The 25,721-nt window shown below is 35.1% G+C and overlaps 7 protein-coding genes across 11 annotated transcripts; 3 read left to right on the plus strand and 4 right to left on the minus strand.

Annotated features, from left to right (window-relative positions):
• Window positions 1-125: 125 nt before the first annotated feature.
• Window positions 126-3,056, minus strand: LOC123011195 (serine/threonine-protein kinase TBK1-like). The gene is made up of 2 exons (XM_044408530.1): window positions 2,512-3,056; window positions 126-2,010 (listed from the first exon to the last, which is right to left on the minus strand). Exons 1-2 carry the CDS (start codon window positions 2,933-2,935, stop codon window positions 236-238), a joined length of 2,199 nt encoding a protein of 732 aa, XP_044264465.1. The 5' UTR covers window positions 2,936-3,056; the 3' UTR covers window positions 126-235.
• Window positions 3,057-3,154: 98 nt separating this feature from the next.
• On the minus strand, window positions 3,155-5,940 carry LOC123011196 (serine/threonine-protein kinase TBK1-like). Of its 4 annotated transcripts, none has more exons than XM_044408535.1 (4): window positions 5,778-5,940; window positions 4,955-5,369; window positions 4,802-4,909; window positions 3,155-4,750 (listed from the first exon to the last, which is right to left on the minus strand). In XM_044408535.1, the coding sequence occupies exons 2-4, from the start codon at window positions 5,364-5,366 to the stop codon at window positions 3,249-3,251; spliced, it is 2,022 nt and encodes a 673-aa protein (XP_044264470.1). In that variant the 5' UTR covers window positions 5,367-5,369; window positions 5,778-5,940; the 3' UTR covers window positions 3,155-3,248. The 4 variants fall into 4 exon arrangements, with proteins under 4 accessions (XP_044264470.1, XP_044264468.1, XP_044264466.1 ...); XM_044408533.1 differs by adding an exon at window positions 5,470-5,576 and having other exon boundaries at window positions 3,155-4,909; window positions 4,955-5,415; XM_044408531.1 differs by having other exon boundaries at window positions 3,155-4,909.
• Window positions 5,941-6,718: 778 nt separating this feature from the next.
• LOC123011029 (protein EFR3 homolog cmp44E) lies at window positions 6,719-13,385 on the plus strand. Of its 2 annotated transcripts, none has more exons than XM_044408285.1 (7): window positions 6,719-7,111; window positions 7,387-7,742; window positions 10,098-11,146; window positions 11,819-12,290; window positions 12,342-12,542; window positions 12,912-13,070; window positions 13,125-13,385. In XM_044408285.1, exons 1-7 carry the CDS (start codon window positions 7,027-7,029, stop codon window positions 13,257-13,259), a joined length of 2,457 nt encoding a protein of 818 aa, XP_044264220.1. In that variant the 5' UTR covers window positions 6,719-7,026; the 3' UTR covers window positions 13,260-13,385. The 2 variants fall into 2 exon arrangements, with proteins under 2 accessions (XP_044264220.1, XP_044264219.1); XM_044408284.1 differs by lacking the exon at window positions 6,719-7,111 and adding an exon at window positions 7,191-7,312.
• Window positions 13,379-14,464, minus strand: LOC123011030 (peptidyl-prolyl cis-trans isomerase Fkbp12). Its single transcript, XM_044408286.1, has 4 exons — window positions 14,350-14,464; window positions 14,246-14,292; window positions 13,925-14,085; window positions 13,379-13,692 (listed from the first exon to the last, which is right to left on the minus strand). Exons 2-4 carry the CDS (start codon window positions 14,280-14,282, stop codon window positions 13,564-13,566), a joined length of 327 nt encoding a protein of 108 aa, XP_044264221.1. The 5' UTR covers window positions 14,283-14,292; window positions 14,350-14,464; the 3' UTR covers window positions 13,379-13,563.
• A 316-nt stretch (window positions 14,465-14,780) lies between these two features.
• LOC123012246 (probable ATP-dependent RNA helicase DDX43) lies at window positions 14,781-17,744 on the plus strand. Its single transcript, XM_044410141.1, has 5 exons — window positions 14,781-15,499; window positions 15,561-16,060; window positions 16,174-16,570; window positions 16,617-16,858; window positions 17,384-17,744. The coding sequence occupies exons 1-5, from the start codon at window positions 15,023-15,025 to the stop codon at window positions 17,655-17,657; spliced, it is 1,890 nt and encodes a 629-aa protein (XP_044266076.1). The 5' UTR covers window positions 14,781-15,022; the 3' UTR covers window positions 17,658-17,744.
• Window positions 17,614-18,815, plus strand: LOC123012248. Its single transcript, XM_044410143.1, has 4 exons — window positions 17,614-17,956; window positions 18,008-18,203; window positions 18,249-18,402; window positions 18,452-18,815. Exons 1-4 carry the CDS (start codon window positions 17,734-17,736, stop codon window positions 18,605-18,607), a joined length of 729 nt encoding a protein of 242 aa, XP_044266078.1. The 5' UTR covers window positions 17,614-17,733; the 3' UTR covers window positions 18,608-18,815.
• On the minus strand, window positions 18,760-20,257 carry LOC123012247 (transcription factor Adf-1-like). Its single transcript, XM_044410142.1, has 2 exons — window positions 19,941-20,257; window positions 18,760-19,890 (listed from the first exon to the last, which is right to left on the minus strand). Exons 1-2 carry the CDS (start codon window positions 20,071-20,073, stop codon window positions 18,998-19,000), a joined length of 1,026 nt encoding a protein of 341 aa, XP_044266077.1. The 5' UTR covers window positions 20,074-20,257; the 3' UTR covers window positions 18,760-18,997.
• Window positions 20,258-25,721: the final 5,464 nt, after the last annotated feature.

Below are 25,721 nucleotides of genomic sequence, written 5' to 3' on the forward strand. Positions count from 1 at the left end.
TTAGGCAACCAACGATACACTAAATAAAATTTTTATGGAATTGTGATTTTTTTTCTTTATTTTTCATTAGGCGGTTTGTTATATTTCTTAAATTATTTATTTTTCATTTATAAAAAAAACAAACATCCAATAGAAATATTTTTATTTCCTCAGTATAACAATAAAAATAATACAGTAACGTTAACACAATCAGTTGAAAACTGACAACTTATCTCAAAAAGAACACGGAATGCAATCAGCCCTCTTCGTCAACGATCAAATCCTCCAGAATCCTACTGACCTGCTCAACGAGTTGTTCATTTTCTAAAACAACTTCTCTCAAACCAGAACACTCCCTCCTGTATTCACTCAGACATATCTTCAACTTCTGATTATTGGAATTCTTTATTTTCTTGCTTGAAATATCAGTTGCGTCCTGCTCCAACAATTTTTTCACCTGTTCTAAATACTCCTCATTTTTAATAAACATCTCCAACTCAAACTTTTTCAAATTGGAGTCATAATTCAAAACGTCCCTTTTCAAAATCATCATTTGCAAATAAACCGTCTGGGCGATTTTATACCAATCGCCCAAATTCTCTGCCAATTGCACATACTGCGGAAACACTTCTTTCTGCAACAAAACCTTGATCCGATTAATTGTATGTGTGATTTTAATGCGCTCCAAAATATGGAACTGCTCGTCGTTGTAGGAAAGCGTCCGAGTGGCCCGATCTCGAACGAGGTGCTGCCACGAGTCCCTCAAGCGCTCTACTTCAGTCCGGGCCCTTTCGACCGCTCGCGACTTTACTGGACTCTTCAATGGCCGACTCGATACGTCCCATTCGGACTGCAGCGTATTCTCGATCACGTGACTCTGGTTCAGTTGCAGAATTTTTTTCGCGGTTTCCGAGACAAAACTTTCGCTCAGTTGTTTCAAATCGTCGACGTAAACGATTTGGTGGACATTACTGAATTTAAAAGCCGCAATTTTTTGCGATGATTCTAGAAAATGAGCAGTCTTTTTATGAATCGTGGTCTTTTCTAACAGATGCAACGATTCCTGGTTGATTTCTCTGAGTTCCTTGTTTATGTATTGCACAAAGTTTTCAACACAGTTGTTGAAATGAGAGCAGGCGAGTGAATATTTTTCAATTCGTCGTTTGCACAGATAGCCTATACTACAGGCGTTTTTTGCCTGCGCTGCGTCGCTTTCTACAGACGTCACATTACTAAAATCTGTAAATTTTGGTAAGTTCTGCTCGGGAATTACCGTCACGTTGTTATTTTCTTTATTAAATAGAAATAAAGGTTCGCCTTCTTTTGTTTCGGGGTAACCTCCTGCTCTACTATTCTCTTCCACTATATCAGTGAATAAATTTGTTTTCAGGAGCAATATTTGATTTTCAGGCGATACTTCAGTTTGTTCGTTTATGTAATTCTGTAAATGATTATAACTTTCGTCGGGATGGATATAAACCTTGATAAGTTGTGCTTTATTCACATGAAAAATATTAACGATTTTTCTTGATAACATGTCAGTAACTTCCGTAAAAAATCGTTCAAACGTCCAAATTTTTTTCGTGTCTGCTTCCAGTAAACCAGCCAATAACGGTGTAATTATTTTCTTCAGACCCGGACTTAGTTGGCAACTTTCCGGCAACGTTTTGCGCCACTCAATTTGGCCTTCTTCAGTGACCTGAATACCGGAAATAACCCCACTTGCTTTTTTCGTTGTTATTAAATGCATGGTTTCTTTGTTTTTGCGGCCACCATAAGGACGGAATGGTAGATTTCCTGTTGCGACATGATACAAAGTGACTCCGATTGACCACAAGTCAATTGTAGCGCCAAAAGTTTTATTGACATGCTTGCGTAATACTGCGCGTTCATAGAGATCTGGGTGTAAGTATTCTTCCGTGCCATATAATGATTGGAAATGTTGGCCCTCGGGAAGTTCTCGAGCTGCCCCAAAGTCGGTCAATTTGTACACAGTCTGGCCGTCATCACAGATAAACTTCATTATGTTACCTGGGGAAACAAAACACTAATGTCAAAATATCATAAGTAAGACGTTTTCATGCCTAACTTTGCACCTCACAAATCTTTAATTCAATTTAATTAATTATTTTTTTTTAAATTAAAAGTTACCAAAGGACAAAGCTGGAAAATATGTGTATTAATAATTGCGGTGGAAAGTTATTAAAATAATTGTTTTTACCCCTAAATAATAAAAGATAACACCCTTTTATTAAGGAACAAGGAAAAAAGTGCATCTGTGGAGTACATTAGAGAAGTGCAGGCTCATTATGCAGTCTCGACATCTTTATATCTTATCAGATATCAGTAATGAAATTTATATAACGATTTGAAAACTAGTACTACCTAATGACATTCACTCATTCATGCTTGGAACATAACTTAAATCGGGTTGGGAAAAACCAATTTGAAAGAATTTTGTGACTTTGATAAGAAATGTAATAACTAAAAATAGATATTAGGTCATTGAAAAAACGGAAACTGCGCCATTACCTGGCTTTAAATCCCGATGGACAAGGTTATTATCCCGCAGATGTTTCATCCCGGCGGACAAATCCTGGAGTACCTTCAAGAACTCATTTTCCGCTAGTCCGTACGTATTTTCCGGATCGTCCAAAATGTTAAAAAGACTTCCTCCCGTGCACAACTCCATCACAATAACTTTTCCACGATTTTCCTGTTCTTCCTCAATGGCCAAAAGTTTGACGATATTTTCATGTTTCACTTTTTGTAACACTTCAAATTCACGCATTTGAACATCGTGGGGACGCAAGTGGCTCATTTGATTGAAGGTTTTCACCGCCACAGGCTCACCGTTGATTTTATTTACGCCTTGGTAGACAGCCCCGGTAGCCCCCTTTCCCAAGACACTCGTTGTCGACCAGACGTAATTCTGAGATCCGCGTAAAAAAGACATTTTGGGGGCCGATATTTAAGTCACATGCTTTTTCACATCTGTAAATTACCGAAATTTCACAAAAAATAATGTGTATTGTTTCGTCAGCTGTACTTTGTCAAACGACAGTGAAGCCAATAATAAAAGCATAAAATCACCAAAAGATACTAAATTATTCGCAAGACAGTGGCGTAACATCTTCTTGTTTTTTTTCGACAGTTAATGAATAAAACGTTCTCATTGAACAGAATAAACCTTTATTTATTATGCAAAACATCACATTTTAATACTTAAATAAACCAATCAAAGTGTTATAAAATAAAAAATCAAAAAATCACAAATCAGTCGATAAATTGGAGTTCAAAGTTATAATCAATGCATTCATTTGTTCGACCAATTTTAAATTTTCCTCAACGAGTGATTTAATATCTGAATCATTACTTTTGTATTTTCCTACAATATCAAACAATTTTTCTTTATTGAGTCCCAAAGTGCTGATAGTTTTCAAATTTTCGTCGCTGCGAGATTGAATTTCGTCTTCGAATCGTGTCAAATCGCTTCTATATCGATTCAGTTGTTTTTTTAAAGTGCTCAAAGTACGCACGTGTGCGAAAAATTCATTTTTATACCAATTTTTTATATCATTGACAAAACAATCAAAATTGGGGTCCATTTTATCGGTAAATGTTTCTAATATTGTTCTCACACAATAAAGAATTTTAATTTTTTCATAATCATATAATTTTTTATTAATTCTTGCATTATATAAATTTTTTCTTAACTGTTTCATATCGGTCAATTCTTTTGACACTGATTTTAGATAAGAATCATGAGATGAATTTGGAGTTACATCCGCTTTAATATTTCTTAAATCGTTAAACAATTTTTCAGATTCCACAAGAAAATTTTCGCTAATTTCTTCAAAGTTATCGAAGAATGAAGTGTCATTAAAGTGATTTAAAATTTGTAATTGTTTTAAAATTTGAGCCCGATTTTTTGTTTGCGCAGATTTCTCTAATAATGTATCATACATTTTTCTTTGATCTCTTGTTTCTTCTTTACAGTAACTATTAAAATCTTTAATAAAACTACTAAAATACTTGTAAACAATAGACTGATACTCCATTAAATTTTTACAAAGACATAAATCACGACACGTGACGAAGACAAGTCTGTGATCATCACATTCACTACTTAACGTAAATTTGTTGGGAAAATTCGTAAGATTTTCAAAAACTAACTGAATATCGATTGTAGACTCGACCTGTGGATTACTTCTATCAAACAAAAAAATACAATCCCATTCGTCAACATTAGAAAAATCCTCAAAAGTATTTACAACTAGATTAGCCTTGTACAGAAAAACCTGATTCTCTTCACTAACTTCACTCTGCTCAGAAACATAAAATTTGAAAACGCTGAACGGTTCATCGCACTTTATATAAATTTTGATCATCCGCATCTTATTGACATAAAAAACGTTAATTACTTTTCTTGAAACTAATTCAATGACTTGCTCATAATATTCAGTAAACGACCACTGCCTCTTTTTTTCCTGTATAAAAACCCCCGCAATAATGGGTGTTATCAACTGTTTTAGCCCACAACTTAAGCGACAATTTCGCGGCAATTTTTTCTGAAAAACAACCTCGTCGGAATTTTTTTGCTGAATGGCCGATACAATTCCTTCATTTTCCTTCATTTCGTGGTAAATTCGAAGCATCACGTGACGATCCTGTACCACAAAAGGTAAATTCCCGGTTGCGGTTTGGTAGAGGGTGACACCAATCGACCAAAGATCAGTATTCGCTCCAAATTCACGCGTGCAGTTACCTCCTTGAAAAAAACACACCCTGTATAGTTGGGGATGGAGGTAAGGCTCGGTACCGTGGAGGGAGGTGAAGTTTTGGCCCTCGGGGAGTTCCCGAGCTGTGCCAAAATCGGCGAGTTTGTAAATTGTTCGGCCGTCGTCAAGCACATGACGCATGATATTATCTGAAATTTTTTTTTCGTTTTGTTCAGGGTCATATTTTATTTTACCTGGTTTGACGTCACGGTGTATTACATCGTGCCTCTTCAAAAATTCCAATCCCGCTGATAAGTGTTTGAAAACTAGCAGAAACTCTTCATCGGGCAATCCGCAGACGTTTTCCGGTTCATTTAAGTAACTCATCAGACTTCCGCCGTTACATAATTCCAAAATCATGACCATTCTATTGGTGGAAAGTTCAAATTCGGTAGCAAAAAACCGAATGATATGTTTGTGTTGTAATGATTGTAACAATTTGGTTTCTTGTGATACTTGAAGGTTAACATGTTTGAAAATTTTTATGGCGACTTTATCACCGGATCGTTTATGTATGCCGCGAAAGACTTTACCAAAAGTGCCTTCACCAAGACAATCGTCGTCGCTCCAAATGTAATTCTGGGACTCACTCAAGACTACGGACATTTCCTGGAAAAGTAGAAAAGAGGGCCATAGAATATGCACAATGTCGGCACTAAAATGATATTGTTAAGGAAAACAAAAACTAAAATCTTATCTGGCGCTATACGTAGCTGATAAGCTTTTGATCAAATAAAACCATAAATCAGCTGATTTTCTTTCGACTTATCTATCTTATATAGGTATCACTAAGAATTGAAAAAGCCATTTAGTAAGCTGAAACGATAATAAATTTCATTAAACAATGAAATTTGCGCTAAAAATATTATTTAATGCACATTTTTTACACAAAAAGAAAAAACTTGTGTTTTACGATTCCTCAGATATGCAAATGAAATTCGGTAATTTACCCAAATTTTTGGGTGAAAATAGAAAGCGACAAAAACACCTAAAGTAACAATCTGTGAACCAACTTACAGATACTATGATGCAAATGTTCCAATGAAAAATCAATGTAACACAAAATATCGTATACAAAAAATTATAATTTTAAAGCAAAACAGTGACCATAAATCTAAATACAAATCGAAAACAAACAAAAGAATTGGGTTATATTACACTTCAGTTATTTGACTCGAAAGATCGAAAGTTTTTCTGACCGAAAATTAATTTCTGGTTTCTGTTTACCGTAAAATTTTTTTTTATTAAAAACAATATATTTAATTGTACAAATTCTGTTTTATGTTGTATGAGAATTTAAACATAAACAAAAATATTTTTACAGAGTTATTGTTTTACTGGTTGCATAAAGCAGCCAAAAAAATATTAAAATATTGTTCTAAGAGAAACTCAACATTATTTGCCTAAATTGAAATTGTTGATTTACTTAATCGTTACATCAACTGTAAAACAAGTTTTATAAATTTGCATAAAAAAATCAATCAGGTTGAGGTAAAGATAATAGGGTAATAATAGGATTGAAAGAAACACATATTTACCTACAATACAATAAAAGAAGCGTAAAAAAATTATGGTTTGAAAAAACTAAATTTGAATTGACGCCGGGGTTAGGAATTAAAACTCATTCTTGGATCAGGTTTGAGCTAAATTTAACTAAAAATCAATATTTCCAGCATCAATAACTCATAATTAACACAATATCACTTCTCAAAAAGCTACTGACTTAAAAATGTGTTTTATACATAAAACGTCGACTAATAGCGTAAACACCAGCGCAACTTTGAATAAAAAATATACATTGTTATCAGAACGCCTTGTATTTTTAGCCTTAATTAAAGTGTAAATAGCTTTTCCAAGCAGTAGCAATTTTCAGTTACGTAATTTCCATATGAAAATCTTTCTGAGCATGCGATGATAAGCCCTTTTCGTCATGCGCGAGTTCTAAAAAGAAAAGGATTTAGTAGTGAACGTAGTGTGAGAGTCGTGATGTCTTTTTGGCGTCTCGACGTCTCAAGTCGATCAAATCAAACATGTTTCCGTCATGTATGGGATCAACTTTGTTGTAATTAAACGTTTCGTTCTAATAGACATCATAATAGCAGTAATTTAATTAAAAGAAACCGCCAGTCATAAAGCTACAACCTTCACATTTTTAATTGCCTACTTTAATGTTAGCTTTAACGAAGCAAGGTTCACAAAATATGTTGCTGAACAAGTTGTACCAGTGAATTTTTTGAGTAGTTTTTCGAATAATAATTTGTAGAAAATGTCGTTCATAAAGTGTTGCTTTGACGGCCTTGAAATAGCAGAAGTCTTGGACACTTTTGCCCAAAAATGCACGGATCCGGGCTGTAAGTACCTGAAGTGATTATCACAATTTTAAAGAAATACAAATTTAGCGGTAATTATGCAACTAATCGACCCTTACCATTCATTCAAATCACAACTCCTAGATGTCGCTAGTTTGACATTTGTTGACACTTGTCACTATTATCACATTTCACTCAATTTTTACTTTTTCCTGTTGATAAACCCGTGTATAATGTGTCTCGGTAAGAATCTTCCTCGTTTCTTATCATTTCCTTATCAGTCGCAATGAGTTTCATCATCGACTGTTTGGTTCCAGGCTGCTGCGGCTGTTGCAGTGCTTTCCGACCGAGGTACAAGAGATTCGTCGATAATATTTTCCCCGTCTACCCCCAAGATGGCTTGGTTAAAAACAACATGGAAAAACTCACGTTCTATGCCCTCAGCTCGCCAGAGAAACTTGACAGAATTGGGGAGTATATGTACCAGAGAGCGGCGAGGGATATTTATAGAAGGAGATATGGGTTTGTTATTATCGCGATGGAAGCTATGGATCAGCTGCTGTTGGCTTGCCATGCACCTGCCTTGAATTTATTCGTTGAAAGCTTTCTGAAGATGGTGCAGAAGTTGCTTGAATCTACTGAGCCCGAGTTACAAATTTTGGCGACTCAGTCGGTAAGAATGAAGTCGTTTTTGTTTTAATTAAACTGCAAAACACAATAAAAATATGTATTCCTTGTTTTTTATGTTGTTGAAACTGTATATCATTAACAACATCATGGGACGTATTTAATACATGCAGTGTTATTCACGATAGGGATACGTTTGTAACATGTCTGCAATTTTTTTTTTACCGCAACCAACAATACCATTACCTCTAACGGCTAAATTAAATATGTTGTGTATTTTAAATTAGAAATCAAAGTAAGGTGGATAGAGTGCCGGAAGTGATTGGCAGATAATCTATACATATTTAATCAAAATTCTGCAAATAAATTAACAAGTTAAGTTAATGTAAAAGGTGTTTGAAGGGTCTACCATCAGCTTCTGAAGGGTAAACATGCACCCACTCGGTTGATAAACGATAACAAAACACGTCGCATCGTTTGCGGGATGATTTTTTTTTTAATGTCAAAAAAAACTAATAATAGCCATCATTCAGTTATAATTATTTTCAAAATTTGATATCAAGAAATTGTTGCAATTTGTGTAATGGGTTGCGGCAGAGATACCTCTCTCATGAATAAGTCTGTACATATTTGTTCATACAATGATGGCACCACCTTCCAAACATTGTGGTCGTATTTTGAAAAAAAAAACTTTATTTCACTCAATTTTTTTAACAAAAGAATTTTCAAAAATGTTATGTTGTGTTTCTTTTAAGATAATGAGACCTATAAAAGTTATGGACTTAATTTTTTAAGATGTAATTTTTAACATTATTATACAGGGTGCGCCAGAACTCGCGCCCCGTAGAAAATTTTCAAGTAAGGTAAAATACCAGGAACATGAAAAAAATGTTTAAAAAATTCTATCTGTCAAAAAATTTTGACATTTATTTTTTGACATTTGACATTTTTTTATTTCTATTTAATGATACTGATCAACTTGTATATGTTTTTTTACTCTTATTTAGTAAAGGGACAAAAATTTTGCCAATAAAAGCCACAAATAACATTGAACAGAGTTACAATTTAGGATACAGCTTCCTTGTTTCCTCTTTTAATAGTCTATAACAAAAAAACTTGGAAAATTATTTTTCCAACAGAAATAAATACAGTCAAAGTGCAAACTTTAAACCCTCATAACTTCGAAATTTTTATAGATAAAATTTTTTTAACATTTTTTTCATGTTCCTGGTATCTTACCTTATATGGCATTTTCTCTGGGGCGCGAGTTCTGGCGCACCCTGCATCTTCTGTCTCTCTTTTATTTGTTGCCTATTTAATTATTAGAATCATAGACGACTCTGTTCAGGAATTACATTGAAGGCTTGGTATTTTATAATTACATGAACTGTTTTGTTTGAATTTATTTTTTCTTCTTTTACCATAAACTACTTTGTCAATACGATAACAAAGCAAGATCTAATTTTTCTAGGTAATACATTTTGTACTGCATTAGATAATGAATGTAGGACGTCAATCAAACAAACTGGAATTTAGCTTTATTACAGTTTTTATCGTCTTAAATAACAACAATTAATAACTTGAAGTATTAAAGCTTCAATTAATCATGTGTTCATTCAGTAATACTGTAACTACCTACTTATCTAATGTGTTTTATTTGTACAAAAAAATGTTACCATTACGAATTTTGGATTAAATGAAAATTTTTATAAAAAAATATTTTTTGCTCTCATAACATTATGTATCACATAAATAAATTAAAAATTATACTATTTTTTTCCAAGTACGATTTTGAAACATTACTGAAAAAATATACAGGGTGTTTAAAAAATCGCCCACTTCCTTTAAAGGGAGTAATTGATGGGTAGTCCCCCAGAGTACTGAAAAAATGTTTAAAAATTTCGAAGTTATAAGAGTTTAAATTTTGCACTTTGACTGTATTTATTACTGTTAGAAAAATAATTTTCAAGTTTTTTTTGCTACAGGCTATTAGAAGAAGAAACAAGGAAGCTGTACAGTTGGAGACAAAATACTTTAGTCGTCACTTTTGTGACACTTTAATGTAATTCAAGCTTTAACGTTAAAATGAATGACAATTTCAAATTATTGACAGCTATTATATTTTCCTATCAAAAATATGTACATACAACTTGTCAACTATGATTGACAGTAGCTAAAAATAAGGTTAACAGTCCTAAAGCATTCTTTACAATTTAATGTCACTCAAGTGACATTAACGATCAAAGTATTTTGTCTCCAACTGTATTCTAAATTGTAATTCTTTCTGTTTAGTGTTATTTGAGGCTTTTATTGACAAAATTTTTGTACCTTTAGTAAATAATTATGAAAAAAAAACATATATAAGATCATCACCACTGTTTTCTTTTTTTCTTATTCTCAGTTCGTAAAATTCGCCAACATTGAAGAAGACACCCCTTCCTACCACAGGCGTTACGACTTCTTTGTAAGCAAATTTTCCGCCATGTGTCATAGTAGTGAAGGCGACCAGATTCGAATTGCCGGTATCAAAGGTCTCCAAGCCGTGGTCCGAAAGACCGTCTCGGATGACCTCGTCGAAAACATATGGGAACCGGTGCACATGGACAAAATCGTTCCCAGCTTGCTCTTCAACATGCAAAACGCTCGTTTTCTTGATAACGAAGCCAAAGAGGTCATTCCCGAAGACCAAACCGACCCACCGATGCTTGCTGAAACCTGTCTTAGGGAACTTGTCGGGCGAGCTTCTTTTGGACACATTCGGGCTGTTCTTAAGCCGGTTTTGAAACATTTCGACTTGCATAAGCTTTGGGCACCCGAGGATAATCCGAATAATAACGAATTCGCCATTCATACATTTAGGATAATTATGTTTTCGATTCAAGCACAGTATTCTTACACTGTTGTGGAGACACTAGTGGCCCATTTAGACGACAACGCCAAATCTAGTCCGATTATCCGAACGAGCATTTCGGGAGTTTTATCAAAAATCATTGCCATAGCGGCTGGCGAAAGCGTAGGTCCGATGGTACTCGAGATAATTAATTCATTATTATGCCACTTAAAAGATTCAGTTAAGCATGGCACAAGTATGACTGAAGAAAAGCAATATCAGGATGCGTTAATAAATGCGTTGGGTGAATTCGCTAATCATTTACCCGATTATCAGAAAATTGAAATTATGATGTTTATTATGAGCAAGATCCCATTTCCGCTTGTTGACAATCATACCCCCGCCGATAATTTGTTGCAAAGTATTTTATTGAAAAGTTTATTGAAAGTGGGTACTAAGTACCAAACTATTCATTTGAATTCAACGTTTCCGGTTTCCTTTTTGGAGCCTTTGTTGAGGATGTCGCTGGCACCTGATCCTGAAATGAGGCTTTTGGTGCAGAAGATTTTACATACGTTGCTGGATAGGCACCAGAATTTGGAGAAGTTAACTAAACCAACGTAAGTAATAAATTCACAAGTTGAGGTTTTCGATTATGTCCAAAAACCGGCAATTTCCAAAAAAACGATTATTTTATGTGAAAATAGCCTTTTCATTTTTTCTTTGAATCGCCTATTTTTTTTAATTTCATAAAATAAAAAACTAACTAATTCACAACACTGTTTAAAGCATCCTGTTTCGTTATATTTTTCTTTTCTTTTTTAAACATTTATTTTTTCTTTCCTGTAGTTTCTCGAAATAACGTATGGAAAAGTTTATTTCTAATAGCTTTAAAACATCTTTACAATTTTAATTGACCCTAATTGGGCGTTTGAAATTAGATAGAGGCCTAATCCACAAAATTTATAAATGTAGTTTTACACTTTATTTATTGTTAAAACTTTCAGTAAAACACTGGCTTAACGTTGAAAACAAAAAAAAAAAAATAAACGGTTACTAAGTGACTGTATTTGAAACAAAATAAAATTAAAAAAAATTAACATTTATTTAATGTAGGTTAGGCCACTCTAATTCTCAACGCCTCAATTGTAAACCCATTAGACAATTCGGGAAATTTTCTCATATATTTTGGAATTTTGTCACTTTAATGTTTTGGTGTGAGACTTATCGACCCACTTGACCCACATAAAGGGATAAATCATTTCAAAGTGCCGTTATTTTTCTTCCCCCAGAGTAAACGTGAGCAAATTAAACCTAGTATTGGAGAAATCGTCTCGTCCTGACCTAATTTTTATCAACAAACACGGCCCCATCATTTACGACGCTCTCTACACCAGTCTCCAAATGGAATCCAACACGCCAGACAACGTGGAGGCAGTCTACACGACGCTGGCTTTATTATGCGTCGAACTGGCGAGCGCTGAAACCGTTATCGACTTATTACAGTTAGTCTTAGGGATCCAAAGTCTCGCCTTAAACAGCACGACCCTTTCTACGCCCCAAAAATTCAACCTTCACGCTTTGGTGATCAGCCTTTTGGTGCTCATCCCCAGCGTGGTGACTATTCCCCCATTGTTAGAGTACGCTAATCAGATTGTAGAGGCGAGGACACAAGAGGCACCGCATTTATTGCCCGATTTGATGGTGCACTACCCTCAAGATAGCGAAGTGGCAAATAAAGTGCCGCATCTTCTGGTCGATCAAGTGAGTCATAAGACGGAAAGTGGATTTTTTTGAACTTCATTATTTGTTTAGATGGCCGTGTGTGAGAATCTCAAGAGTGGGGGGATAGATCCGTCGAGGTTGGCTCAAACATCGCCCTATGGTGCCGGAGGCCCAGGAGTTGTGGGTGGAGGACAGAGGAATAGTTGGATCGAGACGGCTAGGGGCAGTGTTATTGATATTAATGCACCGCAAGAGGTCGATAGCGTTTCGAGTAGTCCAGGAGTTCAAAGGGTAATTATTTTTTTGTATCACGTGACCTGATTTGCAGTTGTTTACAATTTAAAACCAAAAAATACAATAGTATCAAAATTAACACGAATAATAATGATACCTATACCACTATTTTTGATAATAAACTACCAGGAAATTTTTGCTAACATAAAATATCATTATGAAAAGATGTAGTAAACAAGTTATAATTTTCCAAGGTTGGGAGGTTTTAAGTAATTTAGTTGTTTGTAAACAAGTATAACGTTGCACCAATTTTCTTTAAGTTTTATAATTTTATGTCAGTTTTTATTCCTAATGAAAAACGGTTCATTTATTTATGTACTATTGGTTTTGAATTTCTTGTCTAAAATTTTCTATTTTTTGTAATAGAAAATGGTTGAAGAGGAATTAACCTTTGAAAGTATGAAAAAAGTATTGACCGAATCGGCGGAAACTCGGAAAGAGGCGGAAGCACGCAGACGCAAACAATTGAGTGATACTTTCCGAACAGCGACTTTTTCGGAACTTGTCAGACGGACTCAGCCCAAAGTGAGTTAAAAAGGCGAATTCAATTAAAAAAAAAACATTTTCGTTTTTTTTCAGCATGATGTATTACAGAATAAGTTGAATGAAATTTTCAAATCGTTGAGTGCGAATGAAAGACGTAACCCTACCGAAGAAAAGAAGATCGAGAAACCAGCATATGAACAAAATTTTCCCGAATTGTTCTTCTATTGAACTTCCCGCTTAGCAATAATCCTGTCTTAGTGTTTGTTATTGTTTGTGAAAAGTTTATAAATATGTTACGTATTTTTCTAGAGGTTCTAATGTTTGAGAGGTGAAAAAATAAACGATTATTCCTGACATGAACTCTTTTTTTATTGGGACACCACAACACATACATTTCAAAGTAACCAGCAAAAAGCTTCTATGTTGTAGCTGTGAAAAGTTAATCTATTTCTGACTCATTAAGTAAAAAAAATAAAGAATGATAAATACTGCAAAACAGAAAGAAAAGGAGACTTTTGACTAATTTGCAGATTTATTCGACTTTGAGAAGTTCTACGTCGAAAATCAAAGTTGAATTTGGCGGGATGATGCCTGGATGACCACGAGACCCATAAGCGTAGTCAGGGGAACACGTCAACTTCGCCCTTTGACCCACACTCAACTGAAAAGAAATTATTTCCGTTTAAAAACAACTCTTCAGTCACCAGAACAGAAAGTTGTAAGTGCAATCAGTAAAAAAATACCAACATCAAAGATGTCAGAGCGCAAGGATTGATAACATCATTTAAATGTTTTACAGGTCGTCCAATTGTACCAATTTCTGGAAACAGCTTGTGTAAAAACATGCGCAGTGGTGTTTTTCTTACTGTTTATGTGGCTTTTCGTATACTTACTTGCGCTACCCCTTCATCCCAGCCCTTGATGACTTCGCCCTTTCCAATTCTAAATTTGAAGGGCACGCCTCTGTCCCTTGACGAGTCGAATTTTTGGCCATTTTCTAGAGTACCCGTATAATGAACGACAACAGTTTGACCGGTCTTTGGAAAGGTTTGACCTACGACATCCCCAAAGTTTGATCAGTTCAAGGTCGTCCCATTAGCGGTTTGATAACCAAACCCAGGCGCTAATTACACCAATTTGCAGCATTTTTGCGTGTGATTAGCGACGATAATGGGATGGCAAGTGATAATTTACGAATGTTTGATAAAACTTACCATCGCCGGGTGAGATTGTATCGACTTGGACGCCCATGACGATTGAGCTGCAGGAAGATACAAAAAAATGAGTATAAAAATAGGAGACTTCCCGGTGTTTTTACCTTAAGTTACGACTATTTACAAAATTAAATGCAAAGAAACGCCTTCGTGAAAGAGACTGAAAACAAATGGCAATGGCGTCAGCAAAAAGTGACGTAATCAAGTTAGCGCGCACGTGCAAGGCTACCAATTGCAGATACACGCGCCGAAAAAAAATCGGATTTTGACAGATCCGCATTGGACTAACGATTTTAATGAATTTAGGAAAGACACCAATAAAATTCTTATGTAGATGTGGTTTTCTATTTATTGTTTACTCTGTAAAAGCCGTTAATTTCTTTGAGTAAAAAAAGATAAAACTAGATGTTCTTAATGTGTTAAAAAAAATAATACACAAATAATAAGATATTATTTTCTATTAGTTTAAAACTTTTGAGTAAAAAAAATAATTTTTTTAAATAATTAATGCGCATGCGTATAATTGTTGCGACAGTGGCGTCACTGCGCGGCATTTTCCGCTCTCTTTGACATTTTTCGTCCAAAAGTGTTTGAACGTGTTTTTTGAATTTTCCGCAGTTTCCAACAAGTGAAAGCTTTGAACCCATTTTCATCCCGTTTTGGGTACATAACTATCCCCAATTCACGTTATCTCTCAGCGAAAACACTCCACATTGCTTAAACCAAACCGGTCTAAACTTTGGCTGATTTTTTCTCTTTCGGAAAAAAACTACCATCATGTATGACGATTGGAATGAAAGCCCTGTTCAAACGCAGGTTTTCACGAATAGTAGCGACTACTCAAACTGGCGTGACAATTCACAGCCACGCCGCCCCCGAGATGATAGGAGAAATAACGGTTACAGAGGGGGGAATCGCGGCCCCCGACGTGGGGGCAACGACGATGTGACAACAATTAAAGTACCATCGAAGTTTGTTGGGAGGATTATAGGAAGAGGCGGATCGAAAGTCAATGATTTGCAGTTTGAATCTGGAGCAAAAATTAATATTACCAAAGAGACAGAAGGGGATGAAACTTTTATTAAGCTTTCGGGAAGTAATGACGCTGTCTCAAAGGCGGAAAGTTTGATTCGGGAGTTGACAATTGAAAGGGAGAGTTACGTGAGGGAGGTAAAGGAGGAAGAGCCTCCGCCCCAGGACGAAACCCAAGAGGAACCCAAAATAGTTGATTGGAGGTCTGTGTTTGCCAAGTGTGTAAGTTAGCCGCGACAACTGAGAACTTTTCATGACTTACTACAATTTATTTCATTTTCAGGACGAGATGGAAGCTGAAAAGTGGGCTGCACTGCCCCCGATCAAAAAAGAATTTTATTTCGAGCATCCTGAAGTTGCTTCCATGTCTGAAGAAGAAATAGAAGCCTTCCGTCTTGAAAGTAACAACATCGTAGTCGAAAGGACTTTTAAAAACGAGGATAGTAAGCCTATTCCTAAACCAGTTGTAACTTTTGAACAAGCGTTTCACAAATACCCTGATATTTTGAAAGAAATCGAAAAAGCCGGGTTTACCACACCCTCGCCGATTCAGAGCCAGGCGTGGCCGGTTTTACTGAGTGGGGAAGACTTGATCGGAATCGCTCAAACCGGAACCGGAAAAACTTTAGCATTTTTGTTACCTGCATTGATTCATATTGAAGGCCAAAATATCGATAGGTCGAAACGTGGAGGCCCTGCAGTCTTAGTCATGGCCCCCACTCGAGAACTCGCCCTTCAAATCGATAAAGAAGTGAAAAAATATGAATACAAAGGGATCACAGCGTAATTATAGACCACTAGAAGGCGCTCTAGCGTTTTCAACACCATTCTTTGTTGAAATTGACTAGAACAGCCTTGAAGTTGATTTTATTACAATGAAATTTTGTTCTGTTTAGGGTTTGCATCTACGGGGGCGGTAACCGTCGGGAACAAATCAAAGTGCTTACTGATGGAGTCGATATAGTTATCGCAACGCCCGGCAGACTCAACGATTTGGCTGAGGCTGGCCATTTAGAGGTCAAATATGTCACATACGTGGTCCTCGATGAGGCTGACCGTATGTTAGACATGGGATTTGAGCCTCAAATACGTAAAGTGATGTATAGTATAAGACCTACAAGACAGACTGTGATGACAAGTGCCACATGGCCCCCAGGAGTTCGGAGGTTGGCTCAGTCCTACATGGTTGACCCTATACAGATTTATGTGGGGACTCTAGACCTAGCCGCGACTCATACTGTAACTCAAATTATCGAAATGATGCCTGACGATGACGAAGAGAAGTTTAGAACGGTTGGTAGACGGTTAAAAGTATGCAACTTGGCTAATTAATTTTCAGTTTATGAATTTCGCCACGAATTTGGACCCGTCTGAAAAAGTAATCGCTTTCTGTGGAAAAAAGGCACGCGCTGATGAATTGTCGACGGAATTGACTTTAGCAGGTTTACAGTGTCAGACAATACACGGCGATCGCGATCAAAGTGATCGGGAGCAAGCTCTACTCGATATTGCTGATGGCACTGTTCAAATACTCATAGCGACTGATGTCGCTTCACGAGGTTTAGATATAGATGATATAACGTAAGCATTATTTAAATTCAATTACTCGTTGATTAACAATTTTGACAATCAACCTGTCCGCTATGCTTATACCGTTGATATGTCTAAACTATTACACTTATACAGGGTGTTTCACACAACTTTACGATTCTTGCGCCTAATGTACGCACCCAAATATACAAAAGTCACAAAACACTAGATACAAAAAATACACATTTCATTATTTAACTTTTGGAAATCCATGAAAGTAGTTGTCAAACTAATCACTGTTTCATTAATAGTCATAAACTGCAATTTTTCAGAAACAATTATCATTTGTTCTAGCAAGAAACTGCATGAATATGATTCTAGTTTATCTATTTTAATCACCAACTAACTACAAACGTTGTAAGTTTTGTAAGGGTGAACAAACTAAAATTATCCAATTTTTCAAAATTTATAATCGAGTTCGTATCGGAATATATGTTATTGATTGCATCTTACAGGCGCAAGTTTCGTAAAATTATGTGAAACACCCTGTATGTTTCGTAACAATCTGCTTTTTAGTCACGTTATCAATTACGACTTTCCGAGGAATATAGAAGAGTATGTGCATAGAGTTGGCAGGACTGGCCGTGCCGGAAAGTCCGGGAAGTCGATTAGTTATTTCACGCGAGGCGATTGGGGCCAAGCTAAGGAGCTAATTGCTATTTTAGAAGAAGCTCAACAGTACGTACCGGAGGAATTGTACAAAATGGCAGATCGTTATTCCACCTGGAAGGAAAAAAAAGACGCTTCGCGGCCTTCTGGTCGTGGCCGTGGTGGAGGCAGGCGTTGGTAACTTGATTAAGAATCTCTTTTTTATATAGAATTACTTTCCTGTATTTTTGTTTTGACATTGACGTATTAAAGTTTTGATGATGTCATTTTTTGTGTTTTTATTGCCTGGGGTGGAGGGTTTTTACATGGGTTTGTTGGAACATGGCCGTATGGACCGGCATTGTAGAGTGCATGGCCATGCTACTAGTCAAAGTTCGGAGTCCAGCGCCTCGACTTCTATTCTGCCAGCGATGGACGACAGTAACTTTAGTCTTTCAATAATTTTCATTTCAGGGCTTCTGTTTTTTCTGATTTCTTTGGGTAAATACTGATTGACAGCGTTTTATCCAAATGTTGTGATTCGAATTATAGGTATGCTTAAAGGTTTACTCGGATTGTGTTGCTGGGACAAGATTGGTATGTACGGACTAGGTCTTTTGATTGAACTCCCGCGACCTTTGAACCGGTACCAAGAGAAAGAACTCGAGAGAAGACCGGTGGTATACGATATTGGGGGATGGCCGATTCATCCCGACACTCAAGAACGGAGCGTCCGAGTTTTGCCGAAGTAAACACGAACACATTTGGATCCAACTTAAAACAGTGTTTCCAGGAGAACCGAGTTTTGTCTAAATTTGATCTTTTTCCTGGCGTATCCTTTGGCCGCATGTGTCTACATTTGTGCCTTTTGTTGCTGTATTAAGAATTATAACAAGACGCAAGACAGTAGTTGTTTTAAACACGTGGATGTTATCAGACTAAATGAAGTAATTAATAATAAATTAGAAATGCAAAAAATGGCGGTCCTTCTTTCAGTGTAAGAACGAGGGCCCTGGCGTAGATGTCTATCTGGATAAACAAAAAGAAGAACAAGACACAAAATATGTAAGAGAGACGATGCGAAAAAGTCAAGAATCGCTTCAATATAATGTGAAAGTAAAGACATGCAAATGTCATTCCGAAACTAATTAAATTTGATTCGTAATGGGAAATGACTGTGCTTTTGAGTCACTATCACATCAGCGCCTATACTAGTGGAGGGAGCAATTAATAATCTAAAAATTTTAACGTTGCGAGTACACTCGTCTCAACTTATAAATTTGTAGAAGAAAAAGGCAAACACATATTCATATATCAATTTAGTTAATGTAAAATGGCATAAATTATTTCGCATTGAACATTTACGCTATATTTTTTAACTAAAATAATTATATTCATAACAAAATAAAAAAACTCAATTGGTACACTCAGAAATACTTACACAGTTACGACATTCAGTCATTAAAAGATAACGCTAATTACATAAATGTAAAAAATAATATCCAAAACACTATTCCGAGAAAATATACCCTCTGAGATCCATCACTTGGTCAACACCTTCATAATTTCGATCATGGCTATATTTTTGTCCCTTTCAGTCTTTTTCGCAAGCATTGCTGCCACCAATTCGCCAAACATAACTTCGGGACTTTTTTGAATCTCTTCGACTTTTTCCCTCTTTTCGTATGACGACTCGCTATTGTCACTTGCCGACCTCTTCCTTCCGGAACTAGCCATCCCGGAATCGTAGGAACTATCCTGCATATCACATCCAAAATCCTCACTTTTTACAGCCGGAATAAAATCGTTTGACGACGAATTCACCGAATTGTCATCATACATATCATTGTGAAACGGAAACCCCTCAGTGGGGCCATTCTGGGGACGAAAGCTCACATCCGGCTCGCAATTCTTGCGCCGGTATTGGATCACCTTATCCAGGAATGACATGTCGTCCAAAAACTCCCACTTGCCTTCGCCTTCTTGGAACTTATTTTTCTGGCGAATGTATTTCTCCCTAAGCCCTTTCCAGCGCATCATACAAACATTGATATCCTTGTTCATGGCTTGAGCTATGCCTCGCCACAGCTGGTATTTCACCTGTTTGCTGGGGTAACCGTTGCTTTTGCGGTCCCAAATGGGGCTCGCCTTGCGCACTAACGCTATCAAAGTTTTGTCAAAATCGCTATAATTTTCCGCCAGTTGAACGAAAAATGACTCATCCGCCATGTTCATTTTAGCCTCGTCGAGGGGTACCTTTGACATGTCCGCCTCATAGTTCAGAGACTGCTTTCTGAGGATGATATGGGGGTCCAGGAAAGATAGGCTTTCCAGATGCTGCCAAGCTATGTATTTATCCGCATACATGGCCTGTTTTTCCCTTTCTCTCACATATTTCTCCCGCAAACTCTTGAACGTGTCTTTACACGACGAAGCTAGCAAAACGTCCAATTAATTAAGTAATTAATTAATTATGTTGTTGTACCTGGACAATTCATAATTTCGCCGATCCGTTCCCATGCTTCACTTTTTAGGCTTTGCTCCCTGAAAGTAGCGCAATTTCGATCCCACACTTGCGGGAACTGCTTGACAACACTTATGAATCTGGCATGATCCATGACTAATTTTGAGGTTAGTTTTATAATTATTAGAATTTCAAGAAATTCAAGCACGTTGAGCCAAATACGGGTTTTTAGGGCGATTTTAGGACGATTTGGAGTCTCATGACGCTCTTTCGACGTTCACCGCGCGTACTGATTGCAATTTCGTCGATACTACGCCAAGTTAATTAGATTCCATTAAATTAAGGAATGGCGGCTTTTTGCATCTCTCTCTGATAAATGCTAAACCTATCATGGCATCTTTGTCGCACTGATAATTAGTAATTTATCTCCTCCCATGTATTTACTTTATTGTAATTAACTTTATTAACCATGTTTTGTGGACCTTGAAATCAATGGGAAATGAAAAAACAATTAATTTATTTGTGGGAATGGCTGTGGGGTTTTGTTGAGGAGTGGTTTTTGTGAAAAATGATAATCAGTTTTTAACAATTCAAAAAAATTTAATTAACAAAGCGTAGTAAACATAAGTAATTAAATGTTATCAATTGGATTCTATTGTGCTAAAAATTTGACAAGTTTGGTTCAATTTTTGGTCAAATAAAATTGAGTTAAATCTCAAATTGGATACGTTTCGCTTAATTATCTAAATTAATTGCTTTTCAGGGTCGGGACAATAAAACTGCTCTTGTGGAACGTGCGAGAATCAATAAAAAAGGATATAAGTGTTCAACTTTATAATTGAAGGGTTTCATTTTATATTTTTTAAATAATTTTCCCTATATTTTTTACTATTTTTTCATGTATTAAATTAGATACCTACTTGAAAAAATAATTTAGAATGAAAGTAGATTGAATATTAATTTAGAGCAGACCAGAGACCAATTATTTTCGTAATTTAATTAAACCAATAGCTAGTCTGTTATAATCGTACGTAACTTAATTAAGAAGACAAATTAAAAGTTGTTACTTTTTAAGTGTTCTTAAAAACTTGATTCACTGTTTTAGATATACATTATACATACAGAGTGTCCCAGAGCTCAGTATTTCTTTGATTACTTAGACAGTAAAGAAGATAACGAAATGCGGTTTCTTGTGGACGATAGACATTCATTTTTTCTATGGTCCAAAAATATTTTCGTCATATATTGGTAAGTACTATATATAGGGTGGCGCAACAAAGTTATATTTTTTCTTATGGAACACCCGGTATATTATGCGCTTATTTGAAAGAGTTTTTAATTCTAAGAATATCCATGTTATAGGTTTTACGGACCGTTTATCATTTATGGGCAATTTTATGAAAAAAATGTACCATTTTTGAAAAATCACAACGACTTTGCGAGAAAGAAAAAGTGTATAAAAACAATTGCAACCATTTTTACTGAGTCTGGTCCTAAATTTTTATAGTTGAAATTCGATCAATCTTTTGCAACTACTGCAGAGTGTTGACATTCGCAAAATATCAAGTAACTTGATTTGTATAACTTGTATGTTATTACTTTATCGTGTAGAGCGTTTAATCAGCTTTCTAAAAAACCTAGGGTTTGAAGGTCTAAACTTGACCTGTTTTATTATACACCCTTTAAACATACAAAATTTTAACTCATTCTATTTAGCGTTAAAAATCAAGTAGGTTTGCGTTACTTATTCCTCTTGTAAAAAAAATGGATAATTTTTTAAAGTTACGTTATCACCATACATCAATTAAGAAAACCGGTTGTTTTGTTGTTTATTGAAATGCTGAGTAAAACTCAATTGGAGATATTCAAAAATCATAAAGAAAAGTTTGATTGCCCTACGCATTTCAACAGAGATGTCATTATAAAGGCTTCAATTATTCTTTCCTTTATGTCATTTAGAGTGGTGGGTCTTGTTCGATACACCTTCTCTTCAACACACCCCGATAAAAAGAAATCAATTGTACTAAAATCTGGAGATCGCGATGGCCAGACAATAGTTTCTTCCTTTCTAATCTAACGATTAACAAATCTGTTGCTAAAAATTGTCGCACAATGCTACAAAAATGAACAGGAGCTCCATCATGCTGTAGCTACATAATTCTACATTCTCTAACAAACATGGTGATAACTTAACTTTAAAAAATTATCCATTTTTTTAGACGAGCAAACCTACTTGATTTTTAAATAGAATAAGTTAAAATTTTGTATGTTTAAAGGGTGTACAATAAAACAGGTAAAATTTAGACCTCCAAACCCTAGGTTTTTTAGAAAGTTTATTAAAAGTTCTACACGATAAAGTAATAACATACAGAGTGTTTCATTTGAAAAAATCAAGTTACTTGATATTTTGCGAATGTCAACACTCTGCAGTAGTTGCATAAGATTGTTCGAATTTCAACCATAATAATTTAGGACCAGACACAGTAAACATGGTTGCATTTCTTTTTATTCACTTTTTCTTTCTAGCAAAGGCGTTGTGATTTTTCAAAAGTGGTACATTTTTTTCATAAAATTGCCCATAAATGATAAACGGTCTATGATAGACCCATACAAAACCTAATATGGATATTCTTAGAATTAAAAACTCTTTCAAATAAGCGCATAATAAATCGGGTGTTCCATAAGAAAAAATATAACTTTGTTGCACCACCCTATATAGAAATTACCTATAATGACGTAAATATGGACCATAGAAAAAATTAATGTCTATCGTCCAAAAGAAACCGCATGTCGTTATCTTCTTTACTGTCAGAGTAATCGAAGAAATACGGAGCCCTGGGACAGCCTCTATACATATTATTCGCTTATAATGTCCACCAAACTGATAAAAGAATAATATGATTGTTCGTTTCACTTTAGAAAAAAATTACCTTAATCGCCAATTAGTGTCATAATTTCGATAATTATGTATCTTTCACAATTTGGGTTTTAATTACAATTAATTATAATATATAATCAAAATATGAGGAAATAGTTTCTTAATTATAAAAGTTTGTTTTGTTGCTTTATAGAAAAAAAAACTTACCTACATAATTATTTTTCTTAGTTATACAGGGTGATTTTAAAATATGTGCATATATTCTAACAAGTGCCCAGTTAACAAGGTGACGTGAAAATGACGTACCCGCCAGGTCAATATTACGTCGAAAGTCCCAAAAAAATGACGTGATTTTCACCGACCAAAGACGTGATTATGTCACAGACCTAGGACGTCATTTTTCGACGTCAAAAAAACGTCATGTTATAACGAGGTTATGACGGATAGGACAAAAACTGACGTACTATAAACGTCCTGTTGACGTACTACAAACGTCCTTTTAATGTAACAAAATACCAATCCCGATGGTAATAAAAAATAAACCATTTTTTTCAAAAACATTTATTGGTACACTTTTTAACATTACAACACTATATATACGTATAATAATCTTAATCTATCCTAAATACTATGTGTTTAATCTATCCTAAATACTCAACGGGTCTTTACCTGTAAAATATGCTGTGCGGTGTAGGTAGGTGTGTTGTGCAAAATTGTGAAAAAAGTTGTTGACTGTTTCACCTGCTGATTTAGTTATGTACCTGTGTTATACTCACCTGAGGATGACCACTTTGTGGTTGAAACGCGTTGTGTTTAAATAAAAGTGTGGTGTGTTCATTTATCTGTAAGTTAAGGTACTTATTTGATATAATAATATAATGATGTAATAAAAGGTAGTTGGTGTGGGTGGGATTAAGTGGAATGTGTTATAGTGTGAATAAGAGGATAACAAACTTTTCTATTGTCTAGGGGATATACAAAACATTTGAATTCTATATGGGTTAATTTGAAAAATGACAAGTTGTCAGTCAATTTATCTAGTAAAAAGATTTTAAGGATACTTGAATCAAACGGATAATTATATAAAGATTCAAACGAACTAAACGTTTTGCCAATAATAACAATATCTCCACTTGGTTCTTTTATAAAATTATGAATTTCAATAACTTTACTATTAATAAAACAATAACAATCTGCCTTACTATCGGAAAAAATTTACAAGGTAAAATTTTGAAAAGAAACTTTTTTAAATTGCTTTGAAAATGCTAGGGAAATTGTTGGGCCCTTTGTGTGCTCAGACAGAGGCTGGCAATATATTTCAATGTTAGGTTTGCCTATGTAATAATTGTCGATTTCTTTAAGTCGATTAAAAATTTGAATCAAAGGTTGTTTTGGAGATTTAACCAAACGAGAAAGCCTCCCTAAAAAATTTTCAAAACAAAACGCTCCAAAATTATCTAATTTTCCAAATTTTTTGGCATCATCTGCCAGATGTATCAAACAATGAACGTTATAAATTAAAAATTCTAAGCCGTAGAGGTGTTCGCTATGTTCTACGAATGTTTTTAACAACGTTGAAGCTAAATCGCAACCAATATTTTTTATATGAAAATCTGAACTTAAAATCGTAATCGCCACATGAAATAACAAAAAGTGCTCATATACAGCTTTATCATGATAAGTAGAGCTCAAAAGAAATCAAAACATTAAATAACTAAAATAGTTATTTATTATACAAGACGATAAAGAGAAAGAAAAAAAAACATTTACGAGTGAAAATGTTAAGTTTACGATAGTGAAGAAGTCACTCTATCGTCGTGTATAATATTTCGTTTTATTTTGTACTCATCTACCAGAATTTTCTGAATATAAACAGTAGATAAAAATTACTTTATTTCACTAGACGATAAAAGACTACTTTATCTACTGAAATTAGATAAAAACACTCTTTAACATTGAGTACAAAATAAATTAAATAACTAAACTTGCCTTATCCGAATGTTTATAGTTTCTGAGAAATAAATGGTTCAACTTTCACCTTTTGAATACTATTTTCAACAAAAAAAAATAGTTGCAAAATTTTTACCGTTTTATGAATTTTTTTATATGATGCCGCTTTTTCTGTGCCTGTTTTTGCTAATTTTAACTCAATTTTTTTAAACAATGTAATAGATTTTGAAGAGCTAACCTCATAGATCATATTTATTTATAATTTGACTTGATGAAGTTAAAGGCTGCGCCCCAAATTTAAATTTACGCGATGAACAAGATTATGGGAAAATTACAAAATTTTATCCAAAACAATGGCAAGAACTACTTACTTAATACTGCATAAGCATTTAGGATATTAAATGTAAACAAAAGCGTTGCAAACCATTACATATTTAAAAAAGCTGATGAACTGATTAAAATGACATTTTCCACAAGAGATTTTCTTTTTCAATATTAAGACAATTTAAAACTAGCGCCATTGTGGAGACACCAATGAGAATGTCGCTACATCATGTGACTTCATCTTAAATCCAGTAACAGATGATGTTCCTTAGCAACCAATCGCTGTAACAGATTGGGTAACTTCGGTTGTCATTTCCCGCTTTATTTATCAAAAGTTTTCTTCGGGAAAACCGGTAAAAAATCCACTCAAAAGCCCCCGCCATTGGTAAACCTAACCTCTACCGGTAGTTTTTGTTCAGACGAGTGAATTCTATCACAACGGTTCGTGCGGTAGGTCGGAATTTTCGCCGATTCTTGTGCAAAATCGACGATTTCCAGTGAAAAATGCGTCAATTTCTGGTAAATAGTTTCCGTATTCATTTCGTTTAGAAAAATTTCATCGTATGGTGCGAAAAGAGGGAGTTTAAAGGGTGTTTTTCTGAGATAGCCCGCGGTCAAACCGTTGTTCGTTAAATCCAAAAGTTTTGCCA

This window comes from Tribolium madens, unplaced genomic scaffold, assembly GCF_015345945.1.
Source record: "Tribolium madens isolate multiple individuals breed KSU strain unplaced genomic scaffold, Tmad_KSU_1.1 Scaffold_91;HRSCAF=231;Tcas5.2_LG7, whole genome shotgun sequence".
Taxonomy (NCBI): Eukaryota; Metazoa; Arthropoda; class Insecta; order Coleoptera; family Tenebrionidae; genus Tribolium; species Tribolium madens.

What these genes read in the sequence shown, in the direction of transcription:
- LOC123011195 (XM_044408530.1), bottom strand. Translation starts at nt 2,935, where the DNA reads ATGTCTTTTTTACGCGGATCTCAGAATTACGTCTGGTCGACAACGAGT. An exon ending in CCATCGGGATTTAAAGCCAG is followed by an intron (nt 2,011 to 2,511) that starts GTAATGGCGCAG and finishes TTGTTTCCCCAG; the next exon opens with GTAACATAATGAAGTTTATC.
- LOC123011196 (XM_044408531.1), bottom strand. Translation starts at nt 5,366, where the DNA reads ATGTCCGTAGTCTTGAGTGAGTCCCAGAATTACATTTGGAGCGACGAC. An exon ending in ACACCGTGACGTCAAACCAG is followed by an intron (nt 4,910 to 4,954) that starts GTAAAATAAAAT and finishes AAAAAATTTCAG; the next exon opens with ATAATATCATGCGTCATGTG.
- LOC123011029 (XM_044408285.1), top strand. Translation starts at nt 7,027, where the DNA reads ATGTCGTTCATAAAGTGTTGCTTTGACGGCCTTGAAATAGCAGAAGTC. An exon ending in AAAATGCACGGATCCGGGCT is followed by an intron (nt 7,112 to 7,386) that starts GTAAGTACCTGA and finishes GTTTGGTTCCAG; the next exon opens with GCTGCTGCGGCTGTTGCAGT. An exon ending in TCAGACGGACTCAGCCCAAA is followed by an intron (nt 13,071 to 13,124) that starts GTGAGTTAAAAA and finishes GTTTTTTTTCAG; the next exon opens with CATGATGTATTACAGAATAA.
- LOC123011030 (XM_044408286.1), bottom strand. Translation starts at nt 14,282, where the DNA reads ATGGGCGTCCAAGTCGATACAATCTCACCCGGCGATG. An exon ending in TACAATCTCACCCGGCGATG is followed by an intron (nt 14,086 to 14,245) that starts GTAAGTTTTATC and finishes GGGATGTCGTAG; the next exon opens with GTCAAACCTTTCCAAAGACC. An exon ending in GGGATGAAGGGGTAGCGCAA is followed by an intron (nt 13,693 to 13,924) that starts GTAAGTATACGA and finishes ATTTCTTTTCAG; the next exon opens with TTGAGTGTGGGTCAAAGGGC.
- LOC123012246 (XM_044410141.1), top strand. Translation starts at nt 15,023, where the DNA reads ATGTATGACGATTGGAATGAAAGCCCTGTTCAAACGCAGGTTTTCACG. An exon ending in ACGAAGAGAAGTTTAGAACG is followed by an intron (nt 16,571 to 16,616) that starts GTTGGTAGACGG and finishes ATTAATTTTCAG; the next exon opens with TTTATGAATTTCGCCACGAA. An exon ending in TTAGATATAGATGATATAAC is followed by an intron (nt 16,859 to 17,383) that starts GTAAGCATTATT and finishes TCTGCTTTTTAG; the next exon opens with TCACGTTATCAATTACGACT.
- LOC123012248 (XM_044410143.1), top strand. Translation starts at nt 17,734, where the DNA reads ATGATGTCATTTTTTGTGTTTTTATTGCCTGGGGTGGAGGGTTTTTAC. An exon ending in AGCGTCCGAGTTTTGCCGAA is followed by an intron (nt 18,204 to 18,248) that starts GTAAACACGAAC and finishes CAGTGTTTCCAG; the next exon opens with GAGAACCGAGTTTTGTCTAA. An exon ending in ATGTTATCAGACTAAATGAA is followed by an intron (nt 18,403 to 18,451) that starts GTAATTAATAAT and finishes TCCTTCTTTCAG; the next exon opens with TGTAAGAACGAGGGCCCTGG.
- LOC123012247 (XM_044410142.1), bottom strand. Translation starts at nt 20,073, where the DNA reads ATGGATCATGCCAGATTCATAAGTGTTGTCAAGCAGTTCCCGCAAGTG. An exon ending in CGAAATTATGAATTGTCCAG is followed by an intron (nt 19,891 to 19,940) that starts GTACAACAACAT and finishes ACGTTTTGCTAG; the next exon opens with CTTCGTCGTGTAAAGACACG.